Raw genomic sequence first — 18364 nt, 5'->3', positions numbered from 1 at the left:
TGTATGGAAATGTGTGATATCCATGAGGGATGGATAATGCAGCGGTAGACCTCACACTATAGTAGCACCAAAAAATTTTTATCATTAATCATAAAACAAAAATCATCTTGGGAAAATGATAAATACATGTTATATATCGGCCATGAACCTATCTTGCCAGTGCATAAAATTTACTTCTTGCAACATCCCTTACCAAAGTAAAATGGTAATAATAGCCTTATAGACACAGTAAACGGTGACATCTCAGCTCTGTGGGAGGGGTGCATTCATTCATGTGGCATGGATTTTTTTGCAATCTATGTTCTAATTTTTATTTTTTTACCAAATTACTAAATTGTTTTTTTTTAAAAATAGTGGGATTTTTATTAGGTGGTAAATCAAGAATAAAAAAAATCCATTTACTTAGCATAAAGTTTTGTACTATTTTGTTGCATTAAACATATCTAGGATGTTTTGTTCTCTAAACTTCTTAACACTATCATAATCCTGTATTTTATTCAAGGTTTTAGAACTTGTTGCAGTTGATTTAAATTTTCAAATTTTATGTTGTATTAATTTAAATATTAATTCAATTTTAATATTAAGTTTATCTTTGTGAAAGTGAATGTAAAGAACATCAGGAAAAAAGAAGTAATGAGGCACGATGTAAGGGGTTGTTTGTGATGCTAGTCTACCATCAAAAAATGGTTTTCTTCAATGTAATGGACCTTGAAAACATTGTTTTGTTCTGATATTTCAGACATTTGACACAGCAAAATTCCTCAATATTAAAGATTAAAAAATCATGTTTGTTCAGTTTATGTAGAAAACTGAAGCAAAATAGTGGGGCAAAAAATTCAACCTATGACATACAAATGAACAACTTTGGTACATGTTAGATGACTTGATTGACTGTTTTGTAAAGGACACAAAAGTAAATGTTTTGATAGAAGTAAACAATGATAATGAATTACTAAGACAAATAAATGAAAAAATTGAGGAAGTGAAGATTTAAGTATAGCTATTGCTCAGTCGAATCTCATTTGAAATCATGAAAGGCAGATGTCAAAGAAGAAGATTATATATATGTGGTGGCAAATGTGACAATATTTAATAAGAATTATGTGTGTGTATATATATATTGACAACTTCTCCAGTGGGAATAAAAATTTTGTAAGGTAAGGAATTTAGCAAAATAAAACCATATAGATATGTTTGGTGTAAAAAGTACAGTCTTGTAAAAAAAGAAATGGTGAAGGAGAGTAACCTTAATATTATATAAACATTTTTTAAAAAATGGCAACAAAATAATATTTTCTTGAAACAGATAGTCTCAATCAGATATTAATTTTTAATTTAATAAACTTGTGAATTATTTGCAAACACTTTTTATAACTTAAACACCTATGGTACAGTAAAATATGAAATATATCTATAACTTTTTTAAAGTTCGGTTTTATGTGTACTGTAAGTGGTATGAAAGGTACATTTATTGTTTTATATTATCATGTGACTACACATTGAGGCTGTGAGAGTAGATTATCTACTGAAATTATTTATTTAAAGATCGTATGGATTGGAATTTATCAGCAATTTAATGCCAAGCACATGTATAAAAATGTTTGTAGTTAATACGAAGTCATCGATGAATGAAAGTATGGCAGAGTTAGCAAGCAAAATATAATTACGAGTTGTACTTGCATTACATGGTATTGTAGTTACGAGTTGTTCTTGCATTACATGGTATTGTAATTACGAGTTGTTCTTGCATTACATGGTATTGTAGTTACGAGTTGTACTTGCATTACATGGTATTGTAATTACGAGTTGTTCTTGCATTACATGGTATTGTAATTACGAGTTGTACTTGCATTACATGGTATTGCTATCTTGAAGTTCTTTCTGGGTGTAAGTGTTGTTAGAAACATTTAATATTACTGAACTCTTTATTGATGAAGTAGTGTCCCCCCCCCCCTCACTGCGGTTAATATACTTTATGTTGTATATCTTTGATCACAAGCATAAAGAAATGAAGTCTTCTGTCACTTATCTTGTGGTGTATCAGATTCGATAGAAAAAAATCCAATGCATTTACAAATGTTTGCACTAAATTGTTTGTTTAGTTAAGAATGCATTCAGTATTTATTTTTCAGAAATGTCATTGTGTGACTATTTTGAATATGTGTCAATATAGAATTTTTGTAGTTTTTATGATTTGTTTTGCCATGATACAGACCACTGTGTAGGTAATGTATAATTTGTTGTATTCATCTTTTCTTTACAGGGACACTGGAACGATTGAGAAGCATGCTGCACCTCTTGTGGCCTTATTAGAATCTTGCCTCAATCATGATCTTCGCCCATCTAACAAAGATGAAGATCCACCCCATGCAAAAATTGCATCCGAAATTGTAAATTGCATTTTTCTGGTTAGTAATATTTGTTTACTGTTTTCAAATCTTGCATTTATTTTACCATGTCTGAGAAAGTTAAACATCTGCCGATAAGGAGGCAAGACCATATCGGAATAAAAGTTTCTATAACTCAGCCCAACCTACATACACAAATATTAATAAGAAAACCCTAAACTGCATTAGCAAGAGTAATGGAACCAAACCAATATGCAAAGTAATAATAATTTTGGTCCCACACAAAGCTATGTTGATATTTTTCTCAGTGCACCAGTCTATATACCCCACCAATTTTGCACCACTATTGAACATGTACATAGCATGTGACTACTCTCCACCAATAGTATTGCACCACCTATATTGGGATAGCTAATTCCCTCTGCTACTCCATTCCAACTGAATCCTAACTTTCTTGATTGGCATAGCATTGTTTAGTTGTGTTTTTTTTTCTTTTTTCTCATGTGGCTCCTGTTTATGATTGTGCTTGTTTGCTATTTCAATTTTTTTTTCCAATAGTTTAGTTTTACTGTGTTTGCATTCAATTGTTGCAACAATTTTTTTTCTGAGGAAGAATACACTCGAAAAGAAAACTATTTGGACTCTCTTTTTCTGGCACCTTTTATTGTGGTCTACACCTCTTCAGGAGTTTTCTCCTTCTATTTTTTTTACAGCCAGCTAATCAGGTTGTCGGTGTCGACACATATTCTGGTTTAGCTGTAAGTTCAAAATGTGGAGGATTTTGCTAGTTTTCTTTTTCTTGCTTTAGTTGCTGTGCTGCCACATCATTCACCTTGGTGAAGGTTTGGTCTTCTCCTGCTTTCTTCATATTGCTTTCAGTTCTCCCAGTGGTTCCATGGTCCGCTTTTTGACTTCTTCACTTCACACATCGTGGATATACCTGTGGTAGGTGTGACTCAGATGCCCTTTATGTGAAAGGGGGAAGTTTGTTCTTACTCCTACTCAATTCTCCTGTTCGATTGGGGGTTGTCTTCATTTCTACCTCAGTTGGATCCAGCCTTTTCGTCTTCAGGATAGGGAGCAAGCAGTTTACAAGGCCCTCACCTCACATTTTCTCACAGCTCAGAGTTTCTATCTCTTTAGTGGATATGGGCTTCATTGGAAGCTCTCATTCCCATGGGACAGACTCTTATGTGTTCCCTTCAGTGGATACTCCTAGATCGGTGGAACTTCTACTCGGATCAGTTGGACCATCCTTTTACCCTTCATTCCTGGATCAGAGACGACCTGGCTTCATGGTTAGACAGAAACCAGACCACAGTTGGAGTGCTGTTTCATGCATCTCATCCAGATTTACATCTGTTCACGTACTCCTCTTTAGAGAGTTTGGGTGCTTACCTTGACTTCTGAGAGTTTTCCAGACTCTGGTCAATCAAGGAGTCTTTTCTCCATATCACCATTCACAAGCTTATGGCAGTTCATCGAGTTTTGTCCCTCTTCCTTCCTCTCCTGCAGGGGACGGTGGTTATGGTATGCTTCGACAACTCCACAGTGGTCACATATATCACCAAGCATGGTTGTACCAATTCCAGGTCTCTGTGTTTTAATTTCCTGGATCTCCTTTTCTGGGCCCACTATCACCACATTGTGGTCTTAGCTTGCAATGTTCCTGGTGTCTTGAATCTGGTTGTGGATTGATTATCACATCCCAGCAAGATTCTCCTTACGGAGTGGACCCTCAATCCACAGGTATTTCGGTGAGTATGTTCCCAGCTGGGGACATCTCATTTATGCCTTGGCCACCCACTGTTACACTAAACATCCTTCTTTTTCATCTTCTGTTCAACACCCACTAACTCTGGGGATGGGGGTGTTCAGTCATGATTAGAAGGGTCATCACAACTTCCTCTTATTCAACTCCTCTCCACAGTTCTGTCCCTACTCCAAAACACTCTGTGTCTAGTCCTACTGATGGCTCTTTTTTTTGGCTGGTGCAACCATGTCTCCCACTACCCCGACCTTTTCATGTAAAACCTCCTGTACTCTTACCTCTGTCTCTATTCCGTCAACCTCAATTGGACATTGGTCATCCAGATGTCACCACACTTTGTCTTTCTGCATGACTTTTGTCAGGTTCTTTGCTTCAGCCTTGGGACTGACTCCACATGCTGCATCTTTCCTTTCCCATTCCATCAGACCTTTGTCCATGTACATTTACCAAAATTGATGGTTGACCTTCTGCCTTTGGTCTTTCTGATGTGATTTCTATCCTTCCCACCCTTCTGTTCCTCATCTTTCCCAATTCTTCATCTGGTTGTTTGACAAGGGCTTGTCCATTTAGATCACGTCTAGCTATCGGGTGGCTTTGTCAAACACCTATGTTTCTTCTAGTTTCGTAAGCTTTTGTCTTCCCCTGTCATTTCCCTGCACTTATGGTGGGGTGAGTTATGATTCCTGCTTGTAACACAGGTTACAGATATTGCTCTCTTCTTCAGTTGAGTTGAGGCAACACCATGACCCTGTAATGCCAGATTTGGTTTGTTGTACTTCTTGCTCCTACAATGATTTTGGGAGTCTGTTCAGTTTTGGCCGACTGCTAATATTCTCTTTGTAATTCAGGTTGCTTGATGTATGACACTTTCTTTACTTATGGTTGGGATTGATGAGTGTATATATATAACATGGTCCACATGCCCTAGCCACTATGTTTATGTTGCACTATATTTGTTTTTAGCTATTTTGATCCTCAACATCCTAATGCTGAGGACAAGTTATGGAACCTCATCTGTCGAACAAATTGCATTTGTGCACATTTTTTTTTTACCACCCATATCATATTCATTTCCTGCTTCAAGGGCAAAGAGTATACCTGTTCCAGATGTAGTGCAGTATCCCACATGTGTGCTTTGGTTTGATCTCGGAGCACACATTCATTCTGGACAGTCGCTTTCCACTTGGTTTTAATGTGGAGTGCCTAGTCTGGCTCCTCCCCCTTTGCAATGTGGGATTCTAGCTTTGTGTGAGGGGAGGTAAGAATGCATTGGAGGTTAACATTGTCTTACATTGAAAATTACCCCCTCTCACACTCTTCCCACCCTTCCTCCCTACTGCTGATGTTCTTTTATTAGAGCCTGCCAATTCTTGAAAGTGAATAATGAATGGAATTACAGAGAGAGCTAGCTGCACCAATATAGGTAGTGTAATACTATTGGTGGAGAGTAGTCACATGCTATGTACATATATGTTCAATAGTGGCATGAAATTGGTGGGGTATATAGACTGGTACACTGAGTGCAGAAAGAAGATCAAGGCTTTGTGTGAATGGAGGTAAGTACCTATTGGGAAATACATTTTCAGCCTAAGAAAATGTTAACTCTTGTTATTCTTATCAAAGAACAACTTGTATGAAAGTGACACTGAAATTCATGACTTAATTATGCAACTTTAACTTTATTGACAGGGAATGGTATGAGGAAAGTATTTTATTAATTAGAACCTGTTTTAAAGTGCCTTTAACTGTCTAATAACCACCAGATTACTGGATCTTTTAGTGTTTAGAGAATGAATTATTTCTTACTTCAGGAATTAAAATTTCACTTTCTTGCACTTAGATACAGATTTAAGTTCAGTGAGAATACCAACCCTAACATTGAATGAATTTATTAATTATTTTTTCTTTTTTAGAAGCATAGATTTAAGAAAATATCATCCCATGAAAATGTAATGATTCAGGTCTTGTATCTTAAGTGTTTTTTTCTTCTTTGTTAATGGTTTTAACAGTAATGTGTAGTTTGTCTAAATATTGACTATTGAGATTTCCAGCAGGCAGTGAACAAAGGATTCTAATGACAATACAATACTGAGGAACAAACCACAGATCTGGGAATGTTTGTTCCTGAAAACGTTTCAGTGTGAAATTATCTTTGTTTGAAAGCTACAGGAATTTTCGTGTATGAAAAATATCAAGTAATTTTACTTAGGTTTAAGGAGTATCATAAGCGATGTCGAAATGTTTGGATGACTCAAGTCCGTTTTTATTGAATATTATTTGTTCATAGTGAAACAAACACAAATAATAGAACTAATTATATGCTGAAAACAAACTATTTATTTAGATATAAATTGAAATTGACAATTTGAAAGGTGATGTCACCAATAAATCTTTGCCAGTTTTTACCATGTTTTTTATTATTCATAGCCACAGGTGGTTACTGTTTCAAGTAGCAAAGTAATGTATCAAAAGAAGTATCTTAAATGACAAAAAAGTCCAACCTCCCCGGATGTATAATAATGGAACTTTCTGATCAATAACCAAAATTCTAGGATGAAAGGAAATATTTGTCCCTAAACAAAATTTTGTAAATTTTACAATCTGAAGAATGATAACTAATAATGTGAGAGGCTTGATAAATTCATAAATGACAAGTGCTGGATTTAAGTTTTTCTCAGATTTGGATGGGGCAGCTTCAATGTTGTGTCATATAAATAGTATTTCCATTGTGAGAAGGAGGATGTGTAATTCAGTCAGTGTAAAGTTCAGGCTATTAACAGATCTCTGTGTGTTTGTTAAAGGTGATGGCCTTTAAAAAGCAAACAGGCTGTTTGGACCAAGTAAAAACAACAACTGTTAAGTGTGCAAGATGATACTGCAGGGTTATATTTGGAGTTAATAAACTTTTGGTTCAGAAAAATGACTTGCAACCAGTTGTACTTCTGCAGGATCCCTGAAAATGTTATTTTTATTTCTTGCTTTTGAAGCTCATATATATATCATGCTGTGTTGTAGCCTATAAAGAATGCATAATTATTCTCATGACTCATGGCATGCACACATTTTACTGAAGTCACTACAGTACAAATTTCAACATTAAGTGTTCCTTATGTGATGTCATTTTAGTGTCTACTGACTGACTAACAGACAACACACTACAAAATATTTTACTTTTTTTTCAAGTAGTTAAACTACTAAGCTATTACCTATGTGTATCTGTATTTATACTCGCAAAGTTCCCTTGCATAGCATACTTTCTGGGCCATATTACTTGTTCAGGAAATATTTGGACACTTTTAGCAAGGCAGTGTATGTGTTTTGAAGCAGTATAATATGATTTAACTCTTTAAACCCATAATTTTTTGCTCGTTCTGCCAGAATTATTTTCAAGATGTCCTCATAATTATCACCATATCTTATAAAGTTTCTGATCTATTTATAAAAGGTGAATAATAAAATGATTTGGATTAGTTTTCAGCCAAAGAGACATGAATGTTATCAAACACTGTTACCATCCAATAGGTAAATCAGGATTTTTGGCTGGACGCTGGGAGCATCTGTTCAAGTTTAAGGAATTAATTAATAGAAAATGTGTATACAATACTGTATGAATTAAAAGTTTGACCTATATAGTCATAATTTTACTATTATTTTTATTGGTCTAGAACTACAGCAAAAAACCAATAATGAAGCTGTTACTACCTGTGGCAGTCAAGTTTCTCCATCGTGGAAACAAAGAACTTAGAAGAAACCTTTCTAGTTATCTGTCTCTAGCAGCTAATAGCAATGCAGATCTCTTGGCACCTCATATTCAGCCAATTATAGACAGTGTTATAAGTGGTAAGTCCATATTCATTAAGTTGTAGACTGGCAGGCAGTAGTCTTTTCCAATTGTGGGTCAAGTGATACCTTAACAATACATCCTCCCTCATTTTTCAGAGAGGACCAACAGTGATACAGGTAGTGCATGCACTTGTTGTTTTGATTTTGTTTAAGTATTGAATAAAGATTGTTTGTATGATGTTTTATATTTGTGTCCTTTTTCTTTCTTTACTCTAAATTCAGTCAAAACCAGGAGAAATCAGTTTAACTTTGCAAATAATATTGTACTTAAACCTATTGTTATTTGTGGATTCTCCCAAATCTGTTGAGAAATAACAATTTATCAGGAAATATTGTACTAAAATAAGTTACCTTACCTAGTGCTCAAGACATGCAGTTTTTTTATTCTTAGTGATAATTAATCATGTTAGTTAGCAAAGTGATGTCAAACAATTTTAGTTGCTACCCTTCTCTTTTAATTATTATTATTATTATAGACTACTGAAATGTTCAATTAATGTGCACTTGGTAGAGAACTCTTTATCATTAGTTTTTTTTCTCTGTACTATGATTTTGCAAAGCACAAGGCTAAGATGTCTCTCCAAGTGTATCAAAAGTTTCATAATTTACAAAATTGTGACTAACAGTAAACTAGATTTAAATATATTCCATTTTGATGGAAACTTTGATTAATAGGGAGTAATCAAAAGACTTTTGTAGGCACTGAAAAATATAAAAATCTTGTTTTTTGCGTAAGCTATTCAGTTAGATTCGTGTGTGAATTGTGAATCGAATGACAGGTTTATTTATACATATAGATACGAACATGCCTCAATTTGTTTTTTATTTTTACATGTTACTATTAGGAAACTACGTGCTTGCAAAAGTTCTTCCACAAATTTATGCCGTCAACAAAGAACCCATCCACGACCATGTAATGGCACTAGTGTCTCTGCTACCCCTGTGTGAAAAATCAGAGAAAATAAGCCTTTTAAAATTGTTCAGTCTGATTGCCAAAAATAAACCTTCGGTAAGGTCGTTTTGTTCTGTTTGATATCAGCATTGTTGTGTTGTATGGTCATATTCAGGAACGGCTGAAAGACTGTGAATTCAACTGTAGTGTGACTGTTTTATCACTTCATAAAATATTTGAGATCAAGAAAATAATTGTTTTAAGATCTGATTTAACAGTTACTGCAGAAGTTAATTGTTGCGTAGTGTTGTAGTACCAATTTTCAAAAATCCATTAATGTTTTAAGCTTTATTTTTTGGAAGGAGTGAAATCTGAGACTGTGTGGGATACAAAACCTGCACTGAGTTGGATTTCACTTCTGAAACATTTTTAATTATTAAGATGATGTGGTTGCCCATCCATAAATATAATTAGTTCAATTATATAAAATCAGTCCTTCCTATCAATGACAATAAATTTACCCTGAGGTTTACAAGCCAATTACCAGAGCTTAAGAATCCTATCGGATTTCTGGTTTTTAATCCAATGAAATGAAGTGGGTGTTTAGTTAGCTAAAGCATCTGTTTAGTCAGTAAAGTTGTGTATCCAAAACATATCTGGTCTTAATTGTTTCAGAAAATATTCTAAATTCATAGCTTAAAGTTTCTTTTTTTCAATATTATTTTACAGAATGTAGCACAGTTTTAAAAACATGTTTGACAACTTGCAGATGCTGGAAAGTAACTTGCCACAGTTCAGTGGTTGTCTGACCATCCCAAATTGTACAATATGTGTACTTCAGATATTCTTAGACATGGCTGTTATTTGCCCTTTACCATTCACAGAACACCTGCAAAAGATGAAAGTTGTAGGAGAACAGTATCCTGGGTCACTCCCTCTAGTGGCTCGCATTCTGGGAATTGTCGGGAAGTTAAGCCTGGTATGAATAAAGCCAACTTTTTTTTTAACAGAGAATCTTTGTATGTTATTCAGGAATGAGACTATTTTAAATTAATGGTGCTCTAATGACATTTTTCTATTTGGCATTCAAATTAGATGCCTCAAGGCCCAGCATTGATTTCAGGAGAGTGAAACTGAATTCGTTAAAATAGATTGTCAACGTTTAACAATTTGTGAAATTTTAAAATCAAAATCAGATGGCTGTCAGTTTTTTACTCTTGTCAATTGAATGGTAATGAAAGTAATGAAGGAAGAAAAAAGTATAAAGTCATTGGTCATAAAATATTTGTGAGAAGGAATTACAATTAGATACTATTAACTTAGTTTTTAATATGAAATTATGAAACACTTAGTTAATTTTAAGTTTAGAATATTTAAACTCTCCCATGTATGCTTAAAATTATTGGGTTTTTTATTTTCTTTTAAAGTATTTCCAGATGAGACAAGTTGTTATTTTTCCAATGAACTCGACAGTTATATTTGTAATGAAATCCAGAACTTTTCTATAAAGTTTAAACGTTCTGTAAATACTTAGCTGTTTCATGTATGAAGTTATTGTTCTTCTAACGCAATGCTTAAAAAGAAATCATTGTACTACAAAGTTAAGCATGGTAATAATGCAGTTTAATTTCATTTTAAACAGGAACGAGGCAAAGAGTGCTTGGAATATCTTGTTGCTCAGCTGACTAAAACTGACCACTCATGCTTGCCTGTCTTACTGAAGGAAATCAAAGGTATAACAGAAGTTTTTCCTATACTTTTACCTCTTTTCCTCCCTGATATCTGCAGTCATACTGAAGGCTCAACTTCCACAGCTCGATGGCTCATTCAGGAACTGAAAGCTGATTCTTCAAGCCCCCAGTATGTGTTATTGGTAATTTTTCTCACTTTGATTAAGGATTTTATTATACTCTTTGTTTTGTGTCATGTGATAGAAAGTAGTAATATGAAAATATCTTAAGGTATAATCAAGTACAGGATTTGATTCCTGTAAATGCAAAGGTACTTCAATATTTTATATAGTCATTCTCTTCTTTAAAAACATTTTTATAACTTAAGCTCAGGAACCTGGAGATAACAGTGACATAACAAAGAATTAGACATTATGTTATCAATTGATTGCTGAAAAAAGGATTAAATACTTAATGGCACATGTTTTTTTTTCCACTTACTGTTATTTTTAAAAGCTATAACCAACCTCAGTTCCTATGAAAAACAGTAAATATATATTATCTTATTGTGAACTTGAGAATGATCGCACCAGTCATCGAAATGTTGTACCACTGCTAAAAAATATTCTTCCATATTGTAAAAACTGTAACTTGTAATAAGATAATACTTATAATAAGTAAGTAAACTCAAAATGAAACTATTGAGAAACAGTTGTTGCTTGTAAGATGCTTTAGGCATTGGGTAATGATTCATTTAGGATACTATAACAAGCTCTGGATGATTTGTGCTTTTCACAGTGATCATACACTGGCTCAGTGGCAAGTCTACAGGCTTACATTGCTAAAATTTGGGTTTTGATACCAATGGTGGGCAGAGCAAAGATAGCCCATTGTGTAGCTTTGTGTTTAAGAGCAACCAGACTAAACCTTTTTACAATGTTCACTTACTGAACTTTAGACACCTGATGGAATCACTTAACCTGGTCTGGAATGGCCCAGTGGTTAGGGTGCTCATCTCGCAATCTGCAGGTCATGGATTCAAATCCCTGTCCCACCATATATGCTAGCCCTTTCAGCCATGGGGGTGTTATAATGTGATGGTTACTCCCACTATTTGTTTGTAAAAGAGTAGCCCAAGAGTTGGCAGTGGGTGGTGATGTCTAGCTGCCTTCCCACTAGTCTTTCACTGATGAATTAGGGGCAGCTAGTGCAGATAACCCTTGTTTAGCTTTGTACAAGATTCAAAACAAGCCAAACCACTTAACATACTTGCTTCAAGTATCATCTCAAGAAGAAAACTTGACCTACTTTTTAAAAAAGTATAAAAGTAAATGTAATTTTCTAAACTTTCCCAAACAGTTGTTTGCTGTTCTTATATGTATTGGACAGTAATATCTTAAATTATCTCCAAGCCGTGTACAGTATGCTACTATATTTAATATGATTTTTACAGGTCTACAAAAGATGCATAAGGTGTGTTGGCTTAAAAGCGCAAATACTCGTCAGTTGCTTTAAGACAGCTCATAGTTTTTGGTAATTATTAAAAACTCCAAGAAAAAAGGTTTGAATTAGTATCTTGCTTCTAATAATGCAAAAAAGTTGTATATACAGTTAATTTTGTTACGAAACAGTTTAATCTTATTAAGTACATTTTGAGGGAAGTATTTGTTGGTAAAAACATTTGGCAAGTTATTTATGTAGTTCTGTAATGAATTTTGATGTTAAGTTTCTCTGTTTCTTTTGTTATTCATTATGATTTGTTGTATATTGGGTTCTGTAAGGTATGTATGATGGTATAACTTTCTAACTAAATAACAAAAATATTAACATACTCAATTTGCACCACAAAATTATTTATGTGTGGGACAGTAACATTAAGAATACCACCTAATATGTAGTTGGTCTATTATAAAAGTTTTAGGTACTGAGTTAATCTTAAAGTGTAGTTCAACCTATTCGATCGCTCATGGGTAATTGATTAATTGAATTAAGTTGCTAAGCTCTACAGTAGCAACACGTGTAATTCACATTTTTATGATAAGAAAAAATCAGTATAGAAATACGGCCTATTTCTAAAGCAAAGACATCTGGTTAAAAATTTCAGCTTCTAATCTTCTTCTGGATTAGCATACAAATGGAGAGTTGTGTAATGTTACAGAGACATAAAAAAAGACAAAGTGAATTAGAAAAATGTTTCCTCTCAGGAAGATAAGTTGTACTATTAATGCCTGGAGATGGCTTGAATGGGTAATGAAAAAAAACCTGATGATGACAAAACCTTGTCGAAACGTTGTACATTTGCTGTTATGTTAAACTTATATTAAAGTTTTTCTTCATTACCCATTAAAGCCGTCTCCAGCCATTATTAATCTCAAAGTGAGTTCCTCATCTTAATTACATTGGTTAATCATGTAAAGTAATTGATTAATCAAAATTAGTGTTTCCAGTTGTTATTGGTTTTATTATCCCAGCTATTGAAATAACCAAAATATTGCAATTAGGATTTATCATTATGTTTGGTTAATTCCAGGTTGTTTGGCATATTCTGTTAGTGTCATGATCAATTAATTGAAATAGTGTTTATTACTATTTCGATTAGCACTATTCCTGATTACTCCAATTATCCAATTCTTGTGAAAATAATATATTAGATTGATGAAACTAACTGATTAATTGATTGTCAAATTCCACTAACTGTCCAGCTCTGGTTATAGATTGTATTTGAATTATCTTTTACATTAACCATAGCTGCAGTGTAATAGGAGTAAAACATTTTTTGCTTCTTCATAAAGAGAGATCTACAAAACAAGCATAAACACAAGAATGCTTCTTATGAGAGGAAAAAATTTAAACTGATATATTAGTTTTGTGTATTGTGATGAACACTAATCAACTCTGGTTTCCATATAATTGCTTAGTTTATTGTTTATTTTCCCTTCTGAAATTGTAAGATAAAGTTAAGCCATGTAAAGCCAACCAAAAATGGAAGTGATATGTTCCGTATCACGTAGCATGGATGCTTTGCTCCAGTGACTAGTGCACTATGATCTTTTAACTTTTCCCTTTGCTACTGTCTTTAAAAAACAAAATTAAATTCAACATTCACACTACACTTAAACCATCTAAATCACAACACTCACATTAAACTTAAACAGTCTTGTATATCTAACAACGAGGATGCAAAGCCTGAGGAAATGTGAAGTCAGAAGGACCTAAGAATGCATAACAGTTTGCTAGTGCCTAATTCTCAAAACTATCATCACCCATATTCAGTAGACCTGTATGACAAATAAAGCATGGCACCCTCTGGAGAAATAAATGCTATGTGTGACACAGGTATCTTTACTACTAAGAAATATATTTCTACATAACAAACCAATTACTGAGAACTGTATTACTGGTTATGTTTTTATAGCATTGTCTTGGAAGTTTAAAAGAAACAAAAACTTGAACTAAATTGTTTTGTTCCCCTGACTATTTTGAATAAGTTTATTAGATTAGTTACATATAATTAATTGTGAACCATGCTTGGTTTTTCAGTAAACATCAAAATCATGTAAACTGGACTTCTGGAGGAGTTACTACTGTCAGGGTTGGAGGTAGTAAACAAGATTTAATGGTAACATCTGCTATTACTATAGCAACAACTCTGTCCACAACAACTGTTACATCAATAACTGCTCCTGTTACAAAGTTAGTTACACGTAATATTGTTACCGGTCCATCTAGGGAGAGTCGAGGAAACTTTGCCAACTCCAGACACAATCTTGTAAGTGTGCCAGAACAGAGATCCCTCAGTCATCTGCTTTCTAATCCACCCATGAATCGGAGCTTAGGCCGACTTCCAATGGCAGGAGGAATTGCGGGTAAGCCCATTGTTGTATGATTAAAAGAAAATATGATGAATTACAACAAAATTAATAATTATTATTTCTTCTATGTCTTAATCTAAGATTTTAAAAAATTATCGACAAGGAAAGGAAAATTTTATAATAGTCTCTTGTTTTTCTGTTTATTTTTTCTCCAAAAAAACACAGAATTAACAGTTTGACAGCTATTTGACATGGTCCTTTGCATCACTGTACACTTCAACTATAAGAAAAACAGGTTAATTGGCTGTGTTTATTATAGATTTGTTATGTTCACATACTTCATAATAATCCTTCAATTCTCAAATTTTACTATTTTTGTTTTGTATTTCAGAGTTTGAAGCACATAATGCATTATTTAGAATGAACTATTAGTAGCATAACATACAGATAACTATTGTTTAGATATTTTCACAGCATTGAAAAGTTTCAACTGATCTGTACTTTTATTTCATTGTTGACCATCCTGCATATTTGTTGACAATTTCTTGTTCATCAGTGTGATATAGGAGTATTTTCTCAGTTGTTATTTATATAGCCTTCATTTACAGTTTGTGATTATGTTCTAAAACACTATTTCAAATATATGTGTATTGAGGTTTTTGTTAAGTCATAGTATTGTGGCCACTGTAATATTCGAGGTTCTTCTCTGTCATTCTGTGTTCTACATCTGTTAAATTTACATCTGTCTCAAGGATTCCCAACAACTGTTGTTTGCTTTTAATCATGTCTTAGTACACTTCACATAGTATGTATCAAAGTGTATGAAAGGTTAAAAATTTCCCATACATAAACAAAACAATCTGGACTGAACATCAAGATAAACATGAATAAAGGAAAAAACAATGAAACAAAAAAAACATTTTTTTTTGTAGTCTAGCGATGATGTTTTATTTTAGTATATCAGTAATCCTATGAGTACATCATCTGTATTATATGATTTGAGCATGGTTTGTAGTCAGTTTAGCAAGTGTATTTCTCAGTTATAATAAATAATGAATCATGGCCAAATCCAGAGTGTTATCAATGGAACTGTGTCACTTATTTTTGTGAATATTTGTTTAGTACTACTAGTTATTCATACAAAATACTCTCGGTAATTATGTTCTATTAACAAGAAACGAGCACAGTTACAGCATTGTGAAGATGCACTTGTAGAAAAACAAAAAATGAAACTAAATAACTGACCAGTTTTTTTAAATGTTACTTCTCAATTTTGGGCTGAGCATGGCTTCGAGGTTAGCATGGTGGAATATGGATCCAGGGTTCATTGTTTGTATCTCATTACCAAAAAAAAATCATGTTCAACATGCGAAGATTTGGTTCTATTATAAGAGTGATGGTTAAATTCTTCTATTTGCACTATTTCATTAGAGTAGCCCAGGAGTTAGTGATGAGTACTGTTTACTATCTGGCTTCCTTCTAGTCTATCAGTTCAAATTTAGAAATAGCTAGTGCAGACAGCCCTTGTGTAGACTTATGTAAATATCGAAAAGAAACTTTTCAATTTAATTTATAAACATAATACTTGTTAAAATGTAGTGTTTTAAGAAAGTACTTACCAGTTTATTTTTGTGATGTCTGTATTTGACACCGTAATTATGAAAATAAAAATAAATGTTTTTTACACATTTGAGAGTCAATTAGTGATTAAATTGTTTTATCCAAAGTGTTTTGAATATTGTTATTGTTCTTAAGGTTACATTTTGAATTTTTCAACAGATATTTATAAATCAATTTTTATGAAATGACAGTGTGGACAGTTTACTTTTCGAAATATTGGAATACAGGTTCTGATTGTCTTTATCATTTTGTATTTAAAGTTTCTGGTTAATTCATTACATTGTTTTAATTTTCAATGTTTTATAGTTAAAAGAAGCTTCTAAGCTTGAAATTATAAAATTTCAATAATTCACATTTTGATTAAAAAAATTAAAAATAATCTTATAAGTTAAGCATCAATTTCTTTTTCAGTTTCTCTAAAACTTGTTTGTTGACAGACCTGAGTTTTTTTTATTATTCACAATAGACTTGGTATCTGTTAACTATGCTGCTGCTTCCTTTCTCTAATTATACAACTTTTCTGTGAACCACAGACTGAGAACTGCTGTTCTATTTCTTAACTTTGAATTTGTCAAATAATGAATGTGTGTTTTTGCTACTCTGATGTACACGTAGCTTGACAACCTACTGAAACTCCTGACATGAGAATTACTATCTGGAAATCATCGTCGGACATGTACGTTAACTTCTAGCTGCACTTTTAACTTTTCCCTGTTGTGCACATGTTTAATGTTAATCAGAAGTCGTAATTTCAATTAGTTGATTCTTTTTGTGACAGTCGATATAATTGGAATATATCCTAATCAACTGTTTGAATAATTGAAATTAATTATCAGAAACACTAATATTGGTTAATTGATTTAATTAGAATTTCAGTAAATCTAATCAATCTAAACACTGCTCACAAATAGTCAATTATATAAGTTAAAGTGTCCAGCTCTGGTTATAGGCCCTTTGGCATAATATGTATTTGTATGTGTGCATTATGTTGTAAAATATATAACATATACTACTACTATTCTTTCCCTATATTTTCATACACATACATGTGTATTTGACGTGGCTATTCATATAATACAACTGAATGAAAGTTTTAATCTTCAAGTTCGAAACAAAATAATTATCCCTAAATTTAAAGTTTTGTTTTATATAATTAAAAATGTTAGTTCAATATTTTTTTGTTTCAGTTCATCACAGTAATGGCCGACTAAGTTCTCCATCTGGGCGAGCTGTTAGCATGACTAGACTTAGTTCTGGTTCTGGCATGAACAAAAGTTTGACAACTCTTAGTAATCGACATTTGCTGGTTCCCCATGCTTCCAAAGTTGCAAGTGGTGGTGGTGTTACTGTCACCATCCCTGTTGCTGGTACCAAACAGAAGAGTTTCAGGTAAATATTTTCATTTGTGGTTAAAATAAGTTAATGAGAAAAAATTAAAATGTTTATAGAGATATTCTCTTTTTTAGAGATATAATATTAAAAAATGATAATTTCTAAACCAAGAAAGAAGTGTGAACACAAAGTGTGAAAATTAACTGCAGGACTGTTGCTTGTGATAAAACATCATACTTCAGGCACTTGTGGCACTAAAGCCTCAAAAAATGGGAGCAATAATTCTTGTGTGGTCTGACATAAGTTTATTACAATTTTTTTTTGTTCGTACACAGTTGTATTCCTTGCCTCATCTACTCTTTAGCAGAGGACTCTTTTTGATTTAAATCTAAGTTAAGTGCTTAATTTATATAATGTAGGATTTTTTTTAGCTTTTACGTGATGTTGGGTTAGTCTTTAATATAATCTTATGTTTTTCTACTAATATCTTAATCACAGCCTGGGCTCCAACTAACACCTGTATGTGGTTATGAACTATGAAAAATATGGCTTAAAGTGCTTCATTAGGGTTAGGTTATCAATCATAACGTACATTTTATTTTATTTTTACACCTTTAGACATTTTACCAGACACAGTTACTGTCATGCATTCTTAGGGTCCTTCTGACTTCACATTTCTTCAGGCTTTGCATCCTCGTTGTTAGATATACATGACTGTTTAAGATTAATGTGAGTGTTGTGATTTAGATGGTTTAAGTATAGTGTGAGTGTTGAATTTAGTTTTGTTTTTTTAAAAATTATAGTTTGTCACAGGTCTGTTTGTGTAACTGTGTATGAATCATACGTTGTGTAGTTAATTGTTGTAAATTTGCAATTTTTGTATTATTGCCTCAGGTTACTAGAACGTTTTAAGTTTTTCTCGTTGTTTTGATTGAGTGTTATTGCATCATAATATCTTGTAGTGTGTAAAAAGTTCTAGGTCTCTGTGAGACTATAAATAAGCATTCAAAATGTAGTTCAAGTTAGACAGAGTTAGATATAGATAGTTAGATCTAGACTGTGTGATTGTCAGTTTT

General features: G+C 33.0%; 1 protein-coding gene across 9 annotated transcripts in view; it reads left to right on the top strand.

Annotated features, from left to right (window-relative positions):
* LOC106468522 (ventricular zone-expressed PH domain-containing protein homolog 1-like) overlaps nt 1-18364 on the top strand; it is a 50702-nt gene that overhangs the window by 10512 nt on the left and 21826 nt on the right. For 8 of the 9 annotated variants that reach the window (XM_022396857.1, XM_022396861.1, XM_022396858.1 and 5 more), the window contains 7 exons: nt 2264-2408; nt 7785-7959; nt 8808-8971; nt 9624-9833; nt 10497-10714; nt 14065-14390; nt 17144-17345. In XM_022396857.1, the coding sequence (XP_022252565.1) occupies nt 2264-2408; nt 7785-7959; nt 8808-8971; nt 9624-9833; nt 10497-10714; nt 14065-14390; nt 17144-17345 (1440 nt within the window). The remainder of the gene's footprint in view (nt 1-2263; nt 2409-7784; nt 7960-8807; nt 8972-9623; nt 9834-10496; nt 10715-14064; nt 14391-17143; nt 17346-18364) is intronic. The other variant, XM_022396862.1, reaches the window with a different exon arrangement.

This window comes from Limulus polyphemus, unplaced genomic scaffold, assembly GCF_000517525.1.
Source record: "Limulus polyphemus unplaced genomic scaffold, Limulus_polyphemus-2.1.2 Scaffold3041, whole genome shotgun sequence".
Taxonomy (NCBI): Eukaryota; Metazoa; Arthropoda; class Merostomata; order Xiphosura; family Limulidae; genus Limulus; species Limulus polyphemus.
The sequence above is the reverse complement of the archived record's forward strand: the minus strand, read 5'-3'. Positions and strand labels throughout refer to the sequence as shown.